This window comes from Bos grunniens, chromosome 14 (genome assembly GCF_055505025.1).
Source record: "Bos grunniens cultivar Pamir isolate PY7600 chromosome 14, Bosgru_T2T1.0, whole genome shotgun sequence".
Classification (NCBI taxonomy): Eukaryota; Metazoa; Chordata; class Mammalia; order Artiodactyla; family Bovidae; genus Bos; species Bos grunniens.
Window position 1 is genome coordinate 66,235,608 of NC_141178.1, and position 20,742 is coordinate 66,256,349.

Consider the following 20,742-nt stretch of genomic DNA (forward strand, 5'->3'; position numbering starts at 1 on the left):
TATGATATAGTAAGCACTTTGGCTGCAAACAGCTGAGAAGAGAAAGAGGAATTTCTATAGAGAAGTTGACATTTGTGCTGGCTCTTCAAAGATGAACAGGAGTTCAGCCAATTCAATTCAGTCGCTCAGTCGCTCAGACTCTTTGCGACCCCATGAATTGCAGCACGCCAGGCCTCCCTGTCCATCACCAACTCCCAGAGTTCACTCAAACTCACATCCATCGAGTTGGTGATGCCATCCAGCCATCTCATCCTCTCTCATCCCCTTCTCCTCCTGCCCCCAATCCCTCTCAGTATCAGGGTCTTTTCCAATGAGTCAACTCTTCACATGAGGTGGCCAAAGTACTGGAATTTCAGCTTTAGCATCATTCCTTCCAAAGAACACCTAGGACTGATCTCCTTTAGAATGGACTGGTTGGATCTCCTTGCAGTCCAAGGGACTCTAAAGAGTCTTTTCCAACACCACAGTTCAAAATCATCAATTCTTCGGCACTCAGCTTTCTTCACAGTCCAACTATCACATCCATACATGACCACAGGAAAAACCATAGCCTTGACTAGATGGACCTTTATTGGCAAAGTAACGTCTCTGGTTTTGAATAGGAGTTAGGCAAGTGCAAAAAAGGGGGAAGAGGAAGGGTGGAAATGGAAAAAAAGGGACAGTCCAGGGAGAAACTATAGCATGGTGCTTCCTGGGTGTGTGTGCATGCAAGTTTACTGTGACCTGTGACAGCACTGCTGCAGAACAAGCATGATCTGAATGTGACATAAAGACAAAATGTGAACTTGGGAGTCAGTCCCACTGTGTTCAGTTACTCTTTGCCCCTTGCTGGTTGTAGGCCTGCAAGCAAGCTGACCCATCTGTCCGAGCCTTTGTTGTCTCATCTTCACAGCGGGGCGGCACCAGCTCGCCGCAGCATGCGCTTTAGCTGTGGTCGTGCTCAGGGTGCAGTCGCACCATGCCAGGTTACAATCAGCACACGGACGGTGGCACGTAGGAGGTGGGATGCTGGGTGACAGAAGGAGGTAAGGGTCATTTGTAAACTCGGAAACATTACCGAAAGGGAATGGGAGTGGCATTTGGATTGTTTGCTCTTTACAGCGTTGGTCTCCAGAAGCCTTCGCTGTCTGCAGTCTGCTGGGTAAATATTTAAAAGTGGTTGCTTGGTATCCAGACTCTGAGACAGGAAGTCTCCGAGGTAGAGCTGGGGAGCAGAGGGCAGAGGGCTCACTGTACACCGATCTGAAGAGGCCTGCTGTGTGAGCTGACGTGGAATCAGGAGGGGATGGGGAAGACTAGGGGCGGGATTAGAGCTAAGCAATGGCCTGGGCTTATTAAACAGGAGCGAAATAAAGCCTGGGCTAGGGAGACCCTCAGACACACCTGCACTCTCCTCAGCATTAGCAAGACCATTGCCATGCTGGTTTATGGTACCTTGAGTGAATGTTGGCCATTTGGGCTAAACTTGCCTTGTATAGAGTTGGGGCAACTGAGGTTCACTTTGGGTCAGAAACTTCTTTCTGATCACATAGCTAACCACCCCACCCCACACCCCGCTTCAGGATATCTGCCTTTGAACCTGGTGTGATGCTGGTTCTCTCTTTATCCTTTCAAAGTCTCTGTTTTCCCATCTGCAAGATGGTAATAATAGTATCTCTCTCTTGTGGGTTGTTATAAGGATATGGGTCAAAATTGCTTAGCAGGATACTCGGCATGTGGTAAGGGCTCAGGGTTATTTTTAGCACTTCCTTCTATCTTGACCTGATTCCTGCTGTGTTGAACAAGCCCCTGACATGGTGCCTTGTATGCCAGCTTTAAAATAGCTCATTACATAATTTTGTCCAGAAACCATTTTGTACTTGTAGTTAAGTAGTAACAGGAGTTAAGAGTTTAAGAGAAATTTATGGGAGAAACACTTCAAATTGAGAATGACAGCTGAATATAACACATTTACTACATGCCCAGCACAGATCCAAACAATTGACGTATACTCACTCAATCTTCACAATAACCCTATGAAGTAAGTATTGTTACCTCCTATTTTGCAGATGAGGAAACCAGAGCACAGAAAGGTTAATTAACTGCCTGAGGTCACACAGCTAGTAAGTGATGGAATTCAAACCTACACAGTCTGGATCCAGAAACTCTACTGTTGACTTCTCATCAACCAATTTTTTGTCCCTGTCAAAATTGTTTATTTAAAAAAAAATTAATGGTAGAAAAGCTCATTTCAACTCTTAAAATGCTAGTTTTTAAAATAGAAACATCAGTGGAAACCTGTGACTGGTCTGCTGACCAGGGAAGCTGAGGACCACGTGCATGGCCATGGGGTCAGTAAATGTTCCTGATGATGAGTCAGTAGGAAATGAAATGAAAAATAAAGGCCAATTATCACTATTTGCAAGGCAAAAGGGAAAGCCTCTCCCAGGGCAAAGTGTGTGTGCAGGGCAGACGTTATTGTCAAACTCTGCTCCCAATATTCCTTCTGAGTCAAATGAAATTGTATTTTCAGCTTCTTTCTGTAGAATGGGACCAATACCTACCATACCCAGCAGAATCTCAGGAAGATAAAATAAGAGGAATGGTGTTCACAGTGACAAAGTGAATATCATTCACCATAGCCAGGATTTAGAAACAGCCTATGGGGCTTCCCTGGTGGCTCCGCTGGTAAAGAATGTGCCTGCAGTGCAGGAGACCCAGTTCAATCCCTGGGTTGGGAAGATCCCATGAAGAAGGAAATGGCAACCCACTCCAGTATTCTTGCCTGGAGAATTCCATGGACAGAGGAACCTGGCATGCTACAATGCATAGAACTGCAAAGAGTCAGACATTACTGAACAACTAACACTTTCACTTTTCACGTGTCTGTCAATGGATGAATAGATAAAGAAGATGTGGCAGATAGCTAGCTACCTAGCTAGATAAATAGATAAAAAAACTTGAGATATTATGTCAAATATATATATATATATATAATGGAATATTATTCAACCATGAGAAAGAAGGAAATCCTGTTACTTCCAACAACTTGGATGGATCTTGAGGGCATTATACTAAGTGAAATAAATCAGAGAAAGACAAATACTATATGATATCACTTATATGTGGAATCTAAAAAAGCTGGTAGAAACAAACACTGGAATGGTGGTACCAGGAACCAGGGAAAAAGGAATGAGGTTAGCTAAAGTGTACAAACTCGCAGCTGTAAGATGAATAAGTTCTGGGGATCTAATGTATAGCATAGTGGTTATAGTTAAATAATACTGTATTATATACTTGAAAGCTGCCAAGAATGTATCTTAAATGTCCTCACCACAAAAAAGAAATGGTAACTACATGCCATGCTGCAGGTGTTAGCTAATGCTATGCTGGTAATCATTTTGCAATATGTAAGTGTATCAAGTCAACACATGTGTACACTTTAAACTTACATAATGTCATACATCAGTTTATTTCAATAAAGCTGGAGGGACTTCCCTGGGGGTCCCATGATTAAGACTTTTGCTTCCACTGCAGGGAACACAGGTTCAGTTCCCAATTGGGGAACTAACATCCCACATGCCACTATGGTATAGACATAAATAAATAAATAGCAAAGATTATGTTTAAAAAAAAAAAAAAACTGGGGAAAAAAGAGAACATGTGAGGACTGGGGAGAACGCTTTCATTACAGTGATCAGAGTTGGCCAGGGAGGGACTGACTTTTCCGACCTGCTCCAATAGGCTCTTGGGACTCTTCCTCCTCTCCCCATCTCATTCCAAGTCTTCCAGTTACCCCTTTTCCTGCTACTAAGACATCTTGCCATAGGGATCATCGTTCGAGGACCACAGTGTGCCAGGGAACTGAATTTTAGCGGAGGCATTGTGAAGACTGAGAAGGCATGAGGGCAGCCACAGGACCAGTTTCTGATGTTTGCCCCCTTGGGGTGACTGCTTACCAGCCTGATGAACTGTCAAACATTCTCACAGGTAAAAGGTCACTTCTCTCTGCCTGAGAGAATCTGTGCAAAAACAACTGCTGGTTTGTCTTACTAGCCAGGGGCCTGTCCATGTGAGGCAGGGGAAGCAGAGGGCGGATGCTGTGATGGATGGATTCCTCCCTGTCCTGCCTGAGTCTGCAGAGGGCCAGCAGAGCTTAGAAACTGACAGCATGGAGCCTCGTGTCCCCTTGTTTTTAAATACCTGGTTGCCCACCGTTGGTTCTATGGGCAACGGAGGAGAATGGATCTACTTAAGGAAATTTACTGAAGCCTCATCTTCTCTCTGAAACTGTCCTGACACTCCTGGAAAGAAATGAGGATTTTCTGCCAGTGGTGGGCTGGCGCTGAGGCAAACAACCGTTTGACTGCCCAAGAATGGAGGGTTTCCTGGGAAATCCTGGGTTTTCAGTGCTAACACTGAGACAGTCCAGGTGAACCAGGATAGGTGGTCACCCTAGCTGAAACTGACTGTGCAAGTTGGCAATAGCCAGCATGCACACACACAAATGACTGAGTCCTATTAACTCTGAATCATTAAGATATATGTATATAGTAGGTATGGGCTTCCCAGGTGGCTCAGTGGTAAAGAATCTGCCTGCCAATACATAGGAAACGTGGGTTTTATCTCTGGGTTGGGAAAGAGCCCCTAGAGAAAGAAATGGCAATACACTCCAGTATCGTTGCCTAGATAATCCCATGGACAGATGAGCCTGGCAGGTTGCAGTCCATGGAGTTGCAGAGTCAGACAGGACTAAGTGACTGAGCATGCATGCAGATATACAAGGTATAGGTATTTTAAAAACTCTCCAGATAATTCTAATGTGTAACCAAGGGTAAAAACCACTGGTGTCTTAAAAATTAAGACATTTCCAACTGATATTTCCATGAATGAGAAAGCTTTAAAAATATATACACTGAGTGTTTGTACAAGAAAGAAATCCTAGACTTTATCCAGGGTGTAAAAGATAAAGGGAAGAGTTTTATCAGAGATTTTTAGGGTAGAAATTCAACCAAGGGTTTTTCAAAGTAGGTAACATGGAACGCTGAAGATATTAAAACCCACTGGATTTCCAACTGGGAGAGGAGTTCCTTTTAAAATTCTCTCTAGATTCTTGTGAGTAGCCAGTCTTTGTCTGGTAACAGTATGTTTTTCACACTTTTCCAGTCCAGGAGCTGGCAAACTATAGATGGGGGCCAAATCCAGTCCATTACCTGTTTTTGTAAAGAAAGTTTTTATTTATTTAACATAACCAGCATGGGGCATAACCAACCCACTCATACCCATTTGGTCAATGACTGCTCCCACACTACAATAGCAGAATTGAGTAGCTGCAACAAAGGTTGTAAGGCTTCCCTGGTGGTTCAGTGGTAAAGAAATGGCCTGTCATGCAGGAGACACAGGTTCAATCCCTGGGTGGGGAAGATCCCCTGAAGAAGGAAACAGCAACAGTATTCTTGCCTGGGAAATCCCATGGACAGAGGAGCCTGGTGGTCTATAGCCCATGGTGTGGCAAGAGCCGGGCACGACTTAGCGACTAAACCACTACCAACAACAAAGATTATGTGGCCCAGAAAGCCTCAGATAGTTGCTTTGCAAACACCTTCTCTATTTTATGCAAACAATTGTTTTTTATCAGAAAACGAATGACAGAATCTGAGCCTTTGGCTGGCAATAGTATTTAGTTTGAGTTTAATACACTCTTCTCCCTTTTTGTGTTTATGTCAAGTGATACTAGTTTCCCATTTACGGTATTAATACAAGGTTTCTTTTTAAGATAAATTTGTGTCAAAAAGATGAGTGGATTTAAAGAAAATAGAACTATTAATAAAACATGTGGCACAAGTATTTGGAAACATTCCAAAAGGTCACACTTAAGTGTGAAGTCTGGGAAACATTGTTCAAAGTATCCAATCACCTCATTTTACAGATACACTGAAGCTTGGTGGTGAAGTCATCTGCCCAGAGTCACTTACTCGATTATGGAAAAAAACTGGATTCCTATCTCCAAGGACAATGTTCTTTTACCCCTAACTGGCCACTCATTTGTACTTTGAAACCAGTTAGCATGAATGCAAAGTATTGTACTATTTAAAGTCGATGAATTTAGAGCTAGATACTGTCCTGGTGACATTTCCACAGATACATTTAGTAGACACTGAGAGGCAATTTGAAACACAACAGAGGGGTCATTCACCTCTTTAAACATGAATCTTGGGTGATCAGTGGCATATTGTTTCATTAAGCCGATTGCTTCTTGGCCATGGTTTCCTTGAAACAATAAGTTTGATTAAATGTCTTGCTTTTTTGGTTTTAAATCAAAATCCACTTAAATGCTTGTCAGAACAAAAAGTTTAACTATTAAATAGAAAAAAAAACACATATAATAGTGTACTCTGTTGGGCATATTTCAGCACAGTTTCAATCTTACAAGAATATTTGGTAATTTTTGCCATGCAACTATTCCTCTGTTTTAATTAGGACTTACAATGGTCACATTGACTAATAGCAAAGCTGATTCCTCTGTTCTTAGATCCTCTTTCCACTTGAATCAGCTTTAGAAGTCTATTAGCCAAAGATGTAGGCCAGATAGCTAGGAAAGCACGTTAGGAAACCTTTGAAGGGTGCTGAGAACCAGGGAGCTCTTTGTTTCTATTGATTTGTCCTTTCAAAGATGGAGTTTTTAAAGTGACAGGTGTGACTATTAAAGATTTGGCCATCACTCTGTTAGTGTTAGTCTCAGTCGTGTCTGACTCTTTGTGACACCATGGACTGTAGCCCACCAGGCTTCTCTGTCCATGGAATTCTCCAGGCAAGAATACTGGAGTGCATAGCCATTCCCTTCTCTGGGGGATATTCCCGACCCAGGGATTGAAGCCAGGTCTCCTGCATTGCAGGCAGATTCTTTACCATCTTTACCATCTGAGCCACTAGGGAAGCCATCACTCTGAATGAGTACAAATATTTGCAAGACTGGGCAAATAAGGCTGAAAATAGAAAAAGCGTCCCCTTGGATCAGATCTCAAAATTAAATACTTACATAGGCTGTGTGTTCTGAAAAGTAAGTGAAACTTTTTAGATTTAAAAAGTGATCTTTCTCTTAAATTTGGGGTTTCTATAATTTAAATTTTATAGATTGGCATTTTAAGAACATTTAAAGAAGATTGGCATTGTTAGGTCATTTTCCAGAAAGACACAATTTCTTAGGCTATGCTCTTTGGGTTATACATCTCAATGTGGTATTTACCGTCAAAGGTGACTATGAGGTTGAGACTTGACCTTGCTGCTGCTGCTGCTAAGTCGCTTCAGTCGTGTCCGACTCTGTGTGACCCCATAGACGGCAGCCCACCAGGCTCCCCCGTCCCTGGGATTCTCCAGGCAAGAACACTGGAGTGGGTTGCCGTTTCCTTCTCCAATGCATGAAAGTGAAAAGTGAAAGGGAAGTCGCTCAGTCATGTCCGACTCTTCGCGACCCCATGGACTGCAGCCCACCAGGCTCCACCGTCCATGGGATTTTCCAGGCAAGAGTACTGGAGTGGGGTGCCATTGCCTTCTCCGAGACTTGACCTTAAGGAGATGTGAACTTAAGACTCATCAAGGTGGTGTGTGCCATTGTTTTCAAAGGTACTAGCAATATACTCAGAAACACAAACAATGTGAGAAGCTTACCACACCCTGCCTCTGGTCTTGAAAGCCTTGTTTTTCAGGAGTTTTAAATCCAAATCCACTTTGATGCTTGTCGGAGCAAAAAGTTAAACTATTATTAATAAATAGAAAAAAATGCATTGCAATGTACTCCATTGGGTATATTTAAGCACAGTTTCCATCTTATAAGAATATTTAGTAATTTCACCATGTAGCTATGCCTCCATTTTAACTAGGACTGGCCAGGGTCACACTGACCAGTAGCAAAGCTGATTCCTGCGTTCAGGGGGAGATTGATTGGGGCAAGTCTTTGAGGGGGCTCCACCCAGAGGAGAGGTGAGCAAACTGACTCCTGATTATTTCAGACAGTGTCTTTCCAGATGAGCAGTGTTCATCTAGGGAGGAAAACCAGTAGCTCGGCAGTCTTGTTCCTGGGTATTTCTGCAGGGAAGCTCTTTGCATTCTGGCTATCAGAACTTAATTAATGAGCTAAGGACCTTTGGGGTAGGGGGGACCACTGCCTCTCAACTGCTGAGGTCATCAACAGGAGGACAAGGGTCAAGGTTCAAGATGAGTTGGCTTTTGCCCTGTGATAAGAGGGGCAATCAGTGGGAGAGAGAGCCTGGGCCAGAGGGGCAGGAAGGCATGATTGCTGGTGGAATCTCAGCCAGATAAGGACATTATCGGGACTTCTCCTGTCCAGTAGCCTTGCTTTCCCATTTAAGGTCTGTGCCTCGTGAAGTGGATCTCAGCCGACAAGGAGTGATTTTGCCCCTCTAGGGACATTGGGCAAAGTCTAGAGAGTTTTTGGTCGTCACAAATAGGGGAGTGTTGGTGGTATCCAGTCACGCAGGCCAAGGGACTCTAATAAAAATCCTACAGGGCACACAGCAAGCCCCCGCAGCAAAGAATTACCTGGTTCCAAGTGTCAGTAGTGCTAAAGTCTGATCTGTGAAGGGTCTACAGCCCTGATTGCATGGCTGTGACAGTTCCATCAAAATGTCACCTGAAGGTGTTGAGAAGGCCAAGCTTCTGGTGGTAAATGACACCTAGGTAACAAGGTCCCCAGTCACAAAGAGGGCATTGCTGTGGTTACTTAAAAGAGGGGATTAGAAGTGGACCATGGGGTCTTTCTCTCTTTGATTTTCTTTCAAAGGAACCCAGATGACACATCTGAAAGATGAGTACTGGGTTAAGGTAACTAGGAGGAAGAGTTCAAGTTAAAGTTGGTCCCAAGGTAAAAGCTTGTTATCCCATCTGCTTCTTTGTCTGAATCACAGCCCCAGTTGGCAGCTCCTTTGGGAGGCCCTTCAGTACTATGTTGGGCTGGACAACCCCGAATTTCTACTAGAGGCAGAACACGATCAGTGCCTCAAAACCAGATTTTGTGTCCTGGGGGAAATGTCTGCTTTGAGGTTGTCCACAGATTGTTTGGGGATTTAGAGGCCTCTAAAGAGTGTTAAAACCTTCAGATAGTCAATGACTGCTGTATTGCCTTAACAAAAGTGCACTTGGAGGATAAAGTGGTGATGGGGAGATGATGGCTATTCCTCAACTATGAAAGGAGACATGCCTTCAAGAGTGATGAAAAATGAAGCACTTTCCCCATTAGAAAAGAATTGTCCATGACTTTTTTCTATTGCCAAAGACTTTTTTTCCCCCTTCCAATTCAGTGAGCATTATAAACTTGGGATTCATTGCTTGCAGGAAAAAAGGAAGCAAGTATACTCTGGGATCCTCTGCAGTCAATGATAAGTGGGCAGATGGAATTGAAAATTGAAAATATCAGGGGCTGAGCTGAGCCATTGCAGCATTGAATAGTGCTGTGTATTGGGGCATAAGCAACATTTTGTGAACAAGTTCAGATTTGCTGAAGAGGAAACAAGGTGAAAGAGGGAAATTTGCTTTAAGCGGATTTTTGTCTCCTCTGGAATCAAAACAACGAATGCTATTCTTTCCCCTGGTAAGAGAGTTGAACTATGCATTGGGTCCAAACTTCTTAATTATTTCTCTAAAATTCTTTTCATCATTTTTGTCTTCCTTTTCATTCCCACCATAATCCAAACCCACATCCCCAGAAGGGCGATTTATTCTACTGCCTTCCCATCTGATCTTTAAATCTTCATTCTCTTTCTATTTCAATAGTAGTCATATTTGTAGTCATAATAATATTAATAAAAAACTATAGTTGGGGGTGGGAGGGAGGCTCTAGAGGGAGAGGATATATGTATATAGATAGCTGATTCCCTTTGTTGTACAGCAGAAACAACATTGTAAAGCAACACAACGTTGTAAGGCATGTATACTCCAATACAAAATAAAATAATAAAACTATGACTCTACATTTAAAAACAAAGAGCCAGTAGTTATAAGAAAGTAATACTGACAAAGCAATGCCACCCATCCCTAAGAATAGGTAAGGCCAACCTTGGCTAACATGATAGTCCGGGAAATAGGTACATACCCAAGTCAATCAGAATTGTCCTTGGCATTGTATGTATGGCTGCTTAGAGAAAACTCTTTTCCTTAGGGTAGTTAATCTGGAGCTATGTGAGGCTGTGGAATTCTCTGTGGTGCCTGAACTGGCCAGGTCTCCCCCTCATCAACTCCTTTGCCTTCCCCAGTATTCAAAAGGCAAGGTTCATTTTCGATAGGAGAGAATGAGGCCAAGACATAGAAAGAAGGAGAGAGTGTGAGAGAGAGAGGAGAGGGAAAGAACACTTACTGACAGGATGATTCCCCAGCGTTCGGGATGAATCGTGATCCATCACCGTGCTCTTCATCTTTGTCAGTCATTGGTCTTGCAGTGGGCTTTTGACCAATTCCGGCCAAAGTGATACAAAGAGATGTCTGCCTGGGGTTTCCCAGAAGATTATCCTCACTGACAGGGGACTGTTTACAGAAGAGAAACCCACTTTTTCTCTACCCCTTTCCTTCTTGCCTGTGACTCTATCCTGTGAGATTGCAAACCTGAACACGCACGTGGCCATTCTCTTGCATCCATGAGTGGAGATGTTGCCAGTACCTCGCGGGTGGCAGAACGGAAAGGCAGGGGTACCCTGAGTCCCTAGTGATGGGACTGAACTGCTGAACCAGCCCTGGAGTTCCCTGCATTCAGGCTTTCTGTCAGAGTTAATAACTTAAGGTCTTTGTTATTGAAGCCACTGTCAGTCCAGTAGTTTGTGAACAAATACATACTCACTTAAAAACAAAACAAAAAAACCCCAGAATTTATACTTACAAACCACCTCAACCCCAGACTTCTCTCTTGAGTTTCAGATTCAGCTATGTTAGGTGTAATACCCAGATATTTCAAACCCTACAGATCCCCAAACCAAATTCATCCTTTCACCTTGCAGACTTGTCCTCACTCTCAGGGTGCACCACCATCATTCTGCATTCACAGCCAGGTAGCTGGGAGGCTCCATGGAGTCTTTCTTGTCCCCCACCTCCCATATCTTGTCAGTTAGCAAGTTATGTCTGTTTGACCCTCCCATCTGTCATTTTCTCTCCAATCCCATTGTCACTGTTTCAGTTCAGGGCAGGGGTTCATCATCTTTCTCCAGGGCCACTGTCTTTCAGGGGCTTTACTTGCCTTTGGTCATGTTTCTCTCCACACCTTTCTCCACCAGCTTCCAGCATGGTCCATCCAAAATGCCCACCTTGTCATCCCCTTGTCTGAGATCGACTGGGGCTTCTCTGTTGCCTAAGATAGTAGTTCTCCAGGTGTGGTGCCTAGACAGCAGTGTCAGCATCACCAGGGAACTTGTCAGAAATGCAGATTCTCCGGCTCCACTATACAGCGTCTACTGAATCAGACTCTCTGCAGATGGGGCCCAGCTCTCTGTTTAAATAAGTCTTCCAAAGGAATCTGCTATGCAAAGTTTGAAAACCACTACTAGCTTAAGGCAATGAAACCCAATTTCCTTGGAGTAGTGGGTTGACCAGTGCCCCTGAATTCATGTCAGAACCTCAGAATGTGACCGTATTTGGAAATTGAACCTTTGCAGATATAATTAGTTAAGGAGTTTTAGATGAGCTCAGATGGAGGGAGGGTCCTAAATCCAGTGATTGGTATCCTCATAAGAAGAGGAGACTCAGGTTTGATCCCTGATCCAGGAAAATCCCACGTGTCACCACAGCTACTGAGCCTGTGCTCCAGAGCCCAGGAGCCACAGCTACTGAGCCTGTGCTCCAGAGCCCAGGAGCCACAGCTCCTGAAGCCTGTGCCCTAAAGCCTGTGCTCCACACTAGAGAAGCCACTGCAGTGAGAAGCCTATGCACTGCAACTAGAGAGTAGCCCCTACTCTCTGCAAGTAGAGGAAACCCCAGCAGCAAGACCCAGCACAAACATAAATAAATAAATGTAGTGGAAAAAATAAGAAATCGTAATGAATTGATGAATTCATTCACATTTGCTGTGCGCCAGGTATTGTGTTGGTACTGGGGATGCTAAGACGAATGAGACATAGTCCAACCCCCAGGGCAGTTGGAGCCGTCAGTCCAGTTCTGTCCAGTGATGTATAAAGAATTCCAGAATCACCTGGGAGAGAAGTGATGGTATTATACACGGAATATTATGGAAGCACTACAGAAAAGCATCTATTCCAATGTGGGGATGAGGATAGAAGGAGAAAGCTCAGAGATGGGGTAGAGACACATGAAGTGATAATCCAGTTCCATAGTTGTAGACATCCCTGTTGATTAGCTTCTAGTTAGTGTAATAGGAGCTCAAGACATAGTGTGAAGAGTTTCTACCCAAACCCTAATTCATGTTTACCTCTTATTCAGTTCAGTTAAGTTCAGTGGCACAGTTGTGTCCGACTCTTTGCCACCCCATGAACTGCAGCACGCCAGGCCTCCCTGTCCATCATCAACTCCCAGAGTTCACTCAAACTCAAGTCCATTGAGTCGGTGATGCCATCCAGCCATCTCATCCTCTGTCATCCCCTTCTCCTCCTGCCCCCAATCCCTCCCAGCATCAGAGTCTTTTCCAGTGAGTCAACTCTTAGCATCAGGTGGCCAAAGTACTGGAGTTTCAGCTTTAGCATCATTCCTTCCAAAGAACACCCAGGACTAATCTCCTTTAGAATGGACTGGTTGGATCTCCTTGCAGTCCAAGAGACTCTCAAGAGTCTTCTCCAACACCACAGTTCAAAAGCATCAATTCTTCAGTGCTCAGCTTTCTTCACAGTCCAACTCTCACATCCATACATGACCACAGGAAAAACCATAGCCTTGACTAGATGAACCTTTGTTGGCAAAGTAATGTCTCTGCTTTTCAATATGCTATCTAGCTTAGTCATAACTTTCCTTCCAAGGAGTAAGCGTCTTTTAATTTTATGGCTGCAATCACCATCTGCAGTGATTTTGGAGCCCCCAAAAATAAAGTCTGACACTGTTTCCCCATCTATTTGCCATGAAGTGATGGGACCAGATGCCATGATCTTTGTTTTCTGAATGTTGAGCTTTAAGCCAACTTTTTCACTCTCCTCTTTCACTTTCATCAAGAGGCTTTTTAGTTCCTCTTCACTTTCTGCCATAAGGGTGGTGTCACCTGCATATCTGAGGTTATTGATATTTCTCCCAGCAATCTTGATTCCAGCTTGTGCTTCTTCCAGTCCAGCGTTTCTCATGATGTACTCTGCATATACGTTAAATAAGCAGGGTGACAAGATACAGCCTTGATGTACTCCTTTTCCTATTTGGAACCAGTCTGTTGTTCCATGTCCAGTTCTAACTGTTGCATCCTGACCTGCATATAGGTTTCTCAAGAGGCAGGTCAGATGGTCTGGTATTCCCATCTCTTTTAGAATTTTGCACAGTTTGCTGTGATTCACAGAGTCAAAGGCTTTGGCATAGTCAATAAAGCAGAAATAGATGCTTTTCTGGAACTCTCTTGCTTTTTCCATGATCCAGCGGATGTTGGCAATTTGATCTGTGGTTCCTCTGCCTTTTCTAAAACCAGCTTGAACATCTGGAAGTTCACAGTTCATGTATTGCTGAAGCCTGGCTTGGAGAATTTTGAGCATTACTTTACTAGCATGTGAGATGAGTGCAATTGTGCAGTAGTTCGAGCATTCTTTGGCATTGCCTTTCTTTGGGATTGGAATGAAAACTGACCTTTTCCAGTCCTGTAGCCACTGCTGAGTTTTCCAGATTTGCTGGCATATTGAGTACTTTCAATATGCCACAGCACTTTCACAGCATCATCTTTCAGGATTTGAAATAGCTCAACTGGAATTCCTCTTATTAGATATATTAATATACTAATATACTAATAATACCTCTTATTAGATATATTAATACAACCTCAGACAAATAACCTAACTTCTCTTTGCTTCACTTTCCACAATTTAAAAGAGGACTAATAATAATAGCACCTTACTATTAGAATTGCTGTGAGGACTGACACTTGTATATATGGAGTGCTTTGTAAAGGGCTCAAATTTCGTGGGCCACTGTGCTCCAAGCTATTCACTGTCTCACAACAACTTAAAAAATGTCTGTTGTCATTACCATCATCATTTCAAAAGGCCCTTTTAAACCTCCAGTGATGTCCATTATTGCTGGGCGTTGGGGTCATGTTGCTGTGCTGTAGAGTAGAGATGTTTGGCTGTGTTGGGATGTGCTCAAATCCATCCTGTACTCAAAGTGCCCCAGGCTCCTACACCTTCAGAGTTCCTGGGTCAAGTTTGTCCTGGGTCAAGTTTTCAGTTACATGTTCTTCCTTCTGTCAGTGTATTTGTCCTTGCCAGTCTTTATCCCGCACCTCTTTTAAATGACTGCTTTTAATCTATTATAGCCAAGACACCTCCAAAGCCAAGATTGTGTAATTTTGCCTAAAACGTAGTTAAACTTCATGTGGGCGAGTTGTCATTAAATAAAGCTTGCTTTAGTGCATGTCATGTTTTGATGGCAGAGGCCATTTTTATTTCCTCTTCCGGATGGTGATGATCTAAAGGACTAACTTTGCAGGACAAAAGTTTTCCTGATAGGAGAGATATTCCTGCATAGTCTAGGCTGGTTTTATTTGGGGGTCACTGTGATTCTTTGAGTTTTGGGATCACAGTGTAAAGCACTCTTGGTTAAAGCCATATGTACTTTTGTCTTAAATTCCCCATCACATTTCAGCTGTCTTTAGAGCCTCGCCTCTTTTCTCAGGAATCCTGACCTAGGCCCCACCTGTCATGTATCTCTTGGGTGTTCACGGTCCACCACGTAGTCCCATTTCAGACAATATTTGTATTGGCTAAATATCAGCACAAGCGAGTCATAAACGTGGCATCTTGACAAACACCCTGGGGATCACTGAGCAGATGTTCTGACATTTATCAGTTGGTTTTCATTTCCAGGCACTCACAATGACACTTCGTTCATCAGCAGTGTGCTGAGCTGGTCTTGCCAGGATTGTGGTGTGCGGGTCACCATTTCTCAAACTCTGTGCTCATCAGCATTGCCTGGGGAGCATTTAGAAAACCCAACACCCAGGCCAACTACCAGACCAATTAATTCAGATTCTCTGGGGGTGGGACTCAGGCCTCGCTGGTTTTTAGAACCCCCAGGTAACTCCAATATCCAGGCAAGTTGAAGAACTTGTTCCCCAGTTGGGTACTTCTCAACTTCAACATGCATGGGAAACACTTGGGGATCTTGTTAAAGTGTAGATTCTGATTAAGTAGGTCTGGGTGGGCCTGAGATTCTGCGTTTTTTTTTCTTTGTCTGTGTCAGGTCTTAGCTGTGGCACTTGGCCCCAGAGTGCAAGGACTTCAGTAGTTGCTGCAGGCAGGCTCTCTGTTTGTGGTGTGTGGGCTTAGTTGTTCCTCGACATATGAGATCTTAGTTCCTCGATCAGGGATAAAGCTCGTGTCCCCCACATTACAACTTGGATTCTTAACCACTGGACTATCAGGAAAGTCCCAGATTCTGTATTTCTAAAAGCACCCCAGCCATGTGGACATTGCTACTAGTCCAGGGTCCATGCTATGAGTAGAAATTCAGTCGTACTTTTTTAGCACCTGTTCATTTGTCTCGAAAAAATTTTCCAGAAATCAATAGTCCTCTTGAGTTTGTGATGATTTCCACATTTATCCATGGCACCCCTAGATCTTGTTCCCTGTCTATGACTCTGCCCTCTACAGCCATACTCTTGTGACTAAGTCATCTCACTCTTTGTCACAATATTCTGTTTTCCTCCAAATGGTTAGTATCTTGAAAATAACTCACACAGAGGAAGAGTCATCTGGCTGAACCTAAGCTTTTTTCATGAAGATCTATTTTTCTGTCTCTGCACAAAGCTCATTGAGCAGAGACATGGTCTCTAGGCTAAGCAGACTCTGAACACTATGTGTTTCAGCAAATGATAATAATATACCAGTGTCAGTTCTTACTGCTCCAAACAGGTTAGGTAGAAACACTATGTCTGGAATTCAGAAAAATCAGTGATGATGGCAAAAGCATTGGAGAAAAACACAAAGGAAAAAAGTAATTTTCAGTTTTCGGAATTCACTAGGATTCCATATCAGAGTACCTTGGAAAATATGATTTCCAACTTTCAAATGGCTTTAGACCAATATTTGTCAAACAGTTATCTGTGGACTCTGCTTTATGGACATATTTTGAGAGATTCAGCTTTCCTAGTAGGCTTTTTTAACTGTGGTTTTGGAGAAGACTCTTGAGAGTCACTTGGACTGCAAGGAGATCCAACCAGTTCATCCTAAAGGAAATCAGTCCTGAATATTCAATGGAAGGACTGATGTTGAAGCTGAAGCTCCAATACTTTGGCTACCTGAAGCAAAGAACTGACTCACTGGAAAAGACCCTGATGCTGGGTGGGAAAGACTGAAGGTGGGAGGAGAAGGGGACGACAGAGGGTGAGATGGTTGGATGGCATCACTAACACTATGGACATGAGTTTGAGTGGGATCTAGGAGTTGGTGATAGACAGGGAAGCCTGGCATGCTGGAGTCTATGGGTTACAAAGAGTTGGACATGACTGAGCAACTGAGCTGAACTGCACTGAAAAACTAGTATGAAGCATGCTGGATCATCAGGTTGAGCAGGCGCTAGCACATGATCTCAATGCCTGTGTTTGTGTTTCTATTTATAAAGCATGCCAAATAACATACTTTAATTGTTACAAGCTCATGATAAAAGAACAAAGAACAGAAGGAGGTTTAATGTAAAAAGCCTGCATTTTGGCTAAGAGAATGCCCAATTGTCTTACAGGGAGTCTTATAAACAAAGGTTTCTCAGTAGTTAGGATAGAGAAACGTGATGGGAGAACTAAGAAGTCACACACCACATCATATTTCAGGGATGCTGTAACTCAGAAAAACCACATAATAGCTATCCGTGCCATTTTTGCATTGAGCCCAGTATTTAACCTCAGCACAAGAACATTATCTATTACACTAAATCAACAACGTACTTTTGCACATCATGGACTTGTATTTTGCTAACATTTAGTTTCCAAATGTGTTTTGGTTGAGTGAGTGTGTATGTGTGTGTGTGTGTGTGTGTGTGTGTGTGTGCGCGCGCGCGCTCAGTCACTCAGTCATGTTGACTCTTTGCAATCCCGTGGACTGTAGCCCACCAGGCTCCCCTGTTTGTGAATTTTTCCAGGTAAAAATACTGGAGTGGGTTGCCACTTTCTTCTCCAGGTGATCCTCCTGAACCAGGGGTTGAACCTGAGTCTCTTGTGTCTCCTGCATTGGAAGGCGGATTCTTTACCACTAAGCCACCACCAGGAAGTATAGCTACTTTAAAACTATAAGCATCTGAGTTTTAAGTTTGTACGTATTCAAGTCATTTTCTAATGCAGTCATTTGTCCTTGTAAAAGATTTTGCATTTACTTATCTAGAAACACAGTCTTAGAACATATCATTCTTTATGCATGTTAAATTCCACTAATATTTTCTACGGTGTCATAGGAGCATAGTGTAGGATCACATTCCCTGTCCCTGGGCACCATTAAGGGACACTGTTGGGAAGGGAAGCTCAGTTCCTAGATTAAATTTTCACCATAGCTGCAAATATGGTAACAAACATTTTCCAGGGAAAAATGTCCCTGCTTGGAAGGAATGCCTCATGGGGACCTTTTCAGATTGGAGGGTTCAGCATGACAAGTCATTGGTGAGTAATATGGGGCCCATGAGAAAGCCTGGTCATACTTATGATTTGGAGGGAAAATAAATGCTTACAGGCTGGTGGGACTCTGGCTCTCCACTCCCTGATGGGTGGCTGAGAGGCTGCAGGTCTGCCGAGGGTAAGGCCTGCCCTTTGGGCAAGTGTTGACTGCCTTCTGGCAGGGAGTAAGATTGGCTCTGAAGATTCAAAAAAGAAATACATAAAATGCTAGACCACTCATACAAGCCATGGCCCCATGGGGTTGACTTTCAAGGGGTGAAAATATCCTCTGAAGCAGCTAAGGCAGGGGCCAATAATTTTTCCTGAGGTCCTCTGCATGGATCAGAAGTATCTTATTTATTTAAAAAAATTTTTTTAAAATTTTATTTTCTTTTGGCCACACCACACAGTTTATGGTGATCTTAGTTCCCCGACCAGGGATCAAACCCAGGCCACCTGCATTGGAAGCTTAGAGTCCTGATGACTGGCCCACCAGAGAGTTCCCAGGATCAGGAGTATTTTAAAAGTAGGTTTCAGTTTCTCTGAAAGACCAACTAAATGGAAGCCTCATAACCTTGGCCACTATGATAATGGTATTTACAGATGACTTCAAAAATAATGCCTCTCTGAAGACAATGCTTGTAGGTTTGCAACCATCTGAGTGCAAGTCTGATGTAGGGCAAAGGAGAAATATCTTATACATAAAGTTGTACTTTACAGAAAATTCTGGATTTTTATTCTCTTCATTCCTAGCATACACACAATAAATCCTTCTTCCTGTGGGAAGTTACAGCAGGTGCAGCAAAACCTTATTAAAATTCTTATTGCCATAGCTTTGGGTATACTTTTTTCACTGTTAAAAAAAAAAAAAAATCAGATTTAACTCCGAACTGCCTTGTGCCTAGTTAGTTCCAAATGGTAATATTTTTATCAATTTTTAGCCATTTATAGTTTACAGACATGCTATTCACATGAGCCTAGACATTCAGAAGAAACGTAAAATATTAAATCTATTTTGTGAATATTTACAAATACCTGGTTGTTTGGTACTGGGATATTTTCACCCTTCAATCCAAGCTATACAGGCTTGTGAAAATCCTAGTAGCTTTGTCTCCTGATATTTACAACATGAACCTGTAGTCCCAAAACACCGAGGGTGACATCTATGAAGCTTTGTGTAGCTTTGCTACAAACTAACTGCTTTAATCACACATTCCTTAAATTTTTAACCACTTGCTCTCTGCAAGGCATTGTTTTCCACCTTGTTCCAAATACTTCTCTTTCATCCCTCTGAAAATATTTCTAATGGAAATAAAATACATTTCAAATGCATTTTCAAAGCATAGTTTGCTGTTGTGAAAACCAACAATTAGGAGTGATCACAATTATAAAGTATGAAAGTATCAATCATGATTTCATAATTTAAATTTCTCCATGTTAACCAAAATTAGAACTTGGTGTGAGTCCCGAAAGCAATAAATACTTACATGACGATTGCCCATTTTCGTTTCTTCAGAGACAGTTGTTCAGTATTTCATGAAGAGATCAGTTCTTCTAAAGGCCAAGTTTATAATGGTTTTCCTAGGGCATGATATCTCTTGAGTTTAATAAGTAACCATTGGCATTGCATTTGAATACATTGCTGGGGATGGGTAGAGAGTGACTCCAGCAACAACTGATATTAACCTGCCCATGCTGCCTTGGTTGGCCATCTTTTTAAAAGTAAAAAAAATTTTTTAAATAAATTAAATATAGGCTTTTAAAGTTGATCTTATTCACAACTAAAGGGCTAATCCTGTCTCACTCTTGAATTATTGAAAGCGTTACTCTTTTTTTTATTTTAGATGTTCATTTAAAACTTTATACTTGGAGTGATAAAAGCATTAACCAAACAAGACTGAAAAATCTTTTTATTTTACTAACATCACCATTATTGTTACAGAGGATCTTTTTGAAGGCTGCACTGAGTAATGCTACCATCATTTTTTATAATCTAGCTAGCTTCTAAATTTAAAAATAATATGTGCAGATGGCACATTTTCCCCCTAATCATATGAAAAGGCACCATGAAAAGTAAGCCTACTGACCACTCAGCTCCTCCCCTCTGAGCTTTGAGTCCTTACAGAAATGGTATGCATACACAGCCATGTTTATCTGTCTATCATTGGCTTCTTTTTCTCAAAAAATGGGTTTGCCTTTGTTCCATGCCTTGTGGGCTTCATTTAGTAAATAGATACAAGACATTGGCACATTTCTTTTTTGGTGGACACATGTTAGTCTACTACGGGTATGAACCAAACCTTATTTAATCAGTCCACTATTCAAGGTCGTTTAGATTATTTTGGTCTTTTGCATGACTGTCTTCATTTATGCGTATTTGCATATGTGTGCATGTTTATCTGTAGAATAAAATCTTAGAATGCAATTGTTGGCTAAAGAGTTCTGTTCAGTTCAGTTCAGTTGCTTAGTTGTGTCCAGCTCTTTGTGCCCCCATGGACCACAGCCCTCTAGGCTTCCCTGTCCATCACCAACTTCCTGAGCTTGCTCAAACTCATGTCCATCGAGTTGGTGATACCATCCAGCCATCTCATCCTCTGTTGTCCCCTTCTCCTCCTGCCCCCAATCTTTCCTAGCATCAGGGTCTTTTCCAATGAGTCAGTTCTTCACATCAGGTGGCTAAAGTATTGGAGCTTCAGCTTCAGCATCAGTCCTTCCAGTGAATATTTAGGACTGATTTCCTTTAGGATGGACTGGTTTAATCTCCTCACAGTCCAAGGGACTCTCAAGAGTCTTCTCCAACACCACAGTTCAAAAGCATCAATTCTTCGGCGCTCAGCTCTCTATATAGTCCAACTGTCACATCCACGTGCTTTAAAATTCTGAGAGATGCTGCCAAGTTGTCCTACACACAGAAATAAAAATGCTGAATGACTTTCAAAGACCTGACTTTCAGGACAATGTGTATAGCCTTCTACAGTTATATGCCAGTG

General features: G+C 42.6%; 1 protein-coding gene across 2 annotated transcripts in view; it reads right to left on the reverse strand.

The window, feature by feature from the left end:
* The window catches only part of ANXA13 (annexin A13), a 57,215-nt gene extending 37,900 nt beyond the window's left edge, over window positions 1–19,315 (reverse strand). The window contains exons 1-2 of one of the 2 annotated variants that reach the window (XM_086337105.1): window positions 19,240–19,315; window positions 17,827–17,949 (exon numbers count right to left, since the gene is read on the reverse strand). In XM_086337105.1, coding sequence (XP_086193231.1) covers window positions 17,827–17,949; window positions 19,240–19,254 — 138 coding nt within the window. In that variant the 5' untranslated portion in view covers window positions 19,255–19,315. The remainder of the gene's footprint in view (window positions 1–17,826; window positions 17,950–19,239) is intronic. The other variant, XM_086337107.1, reaches the window with a different exon arrangement.
* Between the last annotated feature and the right edge of the window lie 1,427 nt (window positions 19,316–20,742).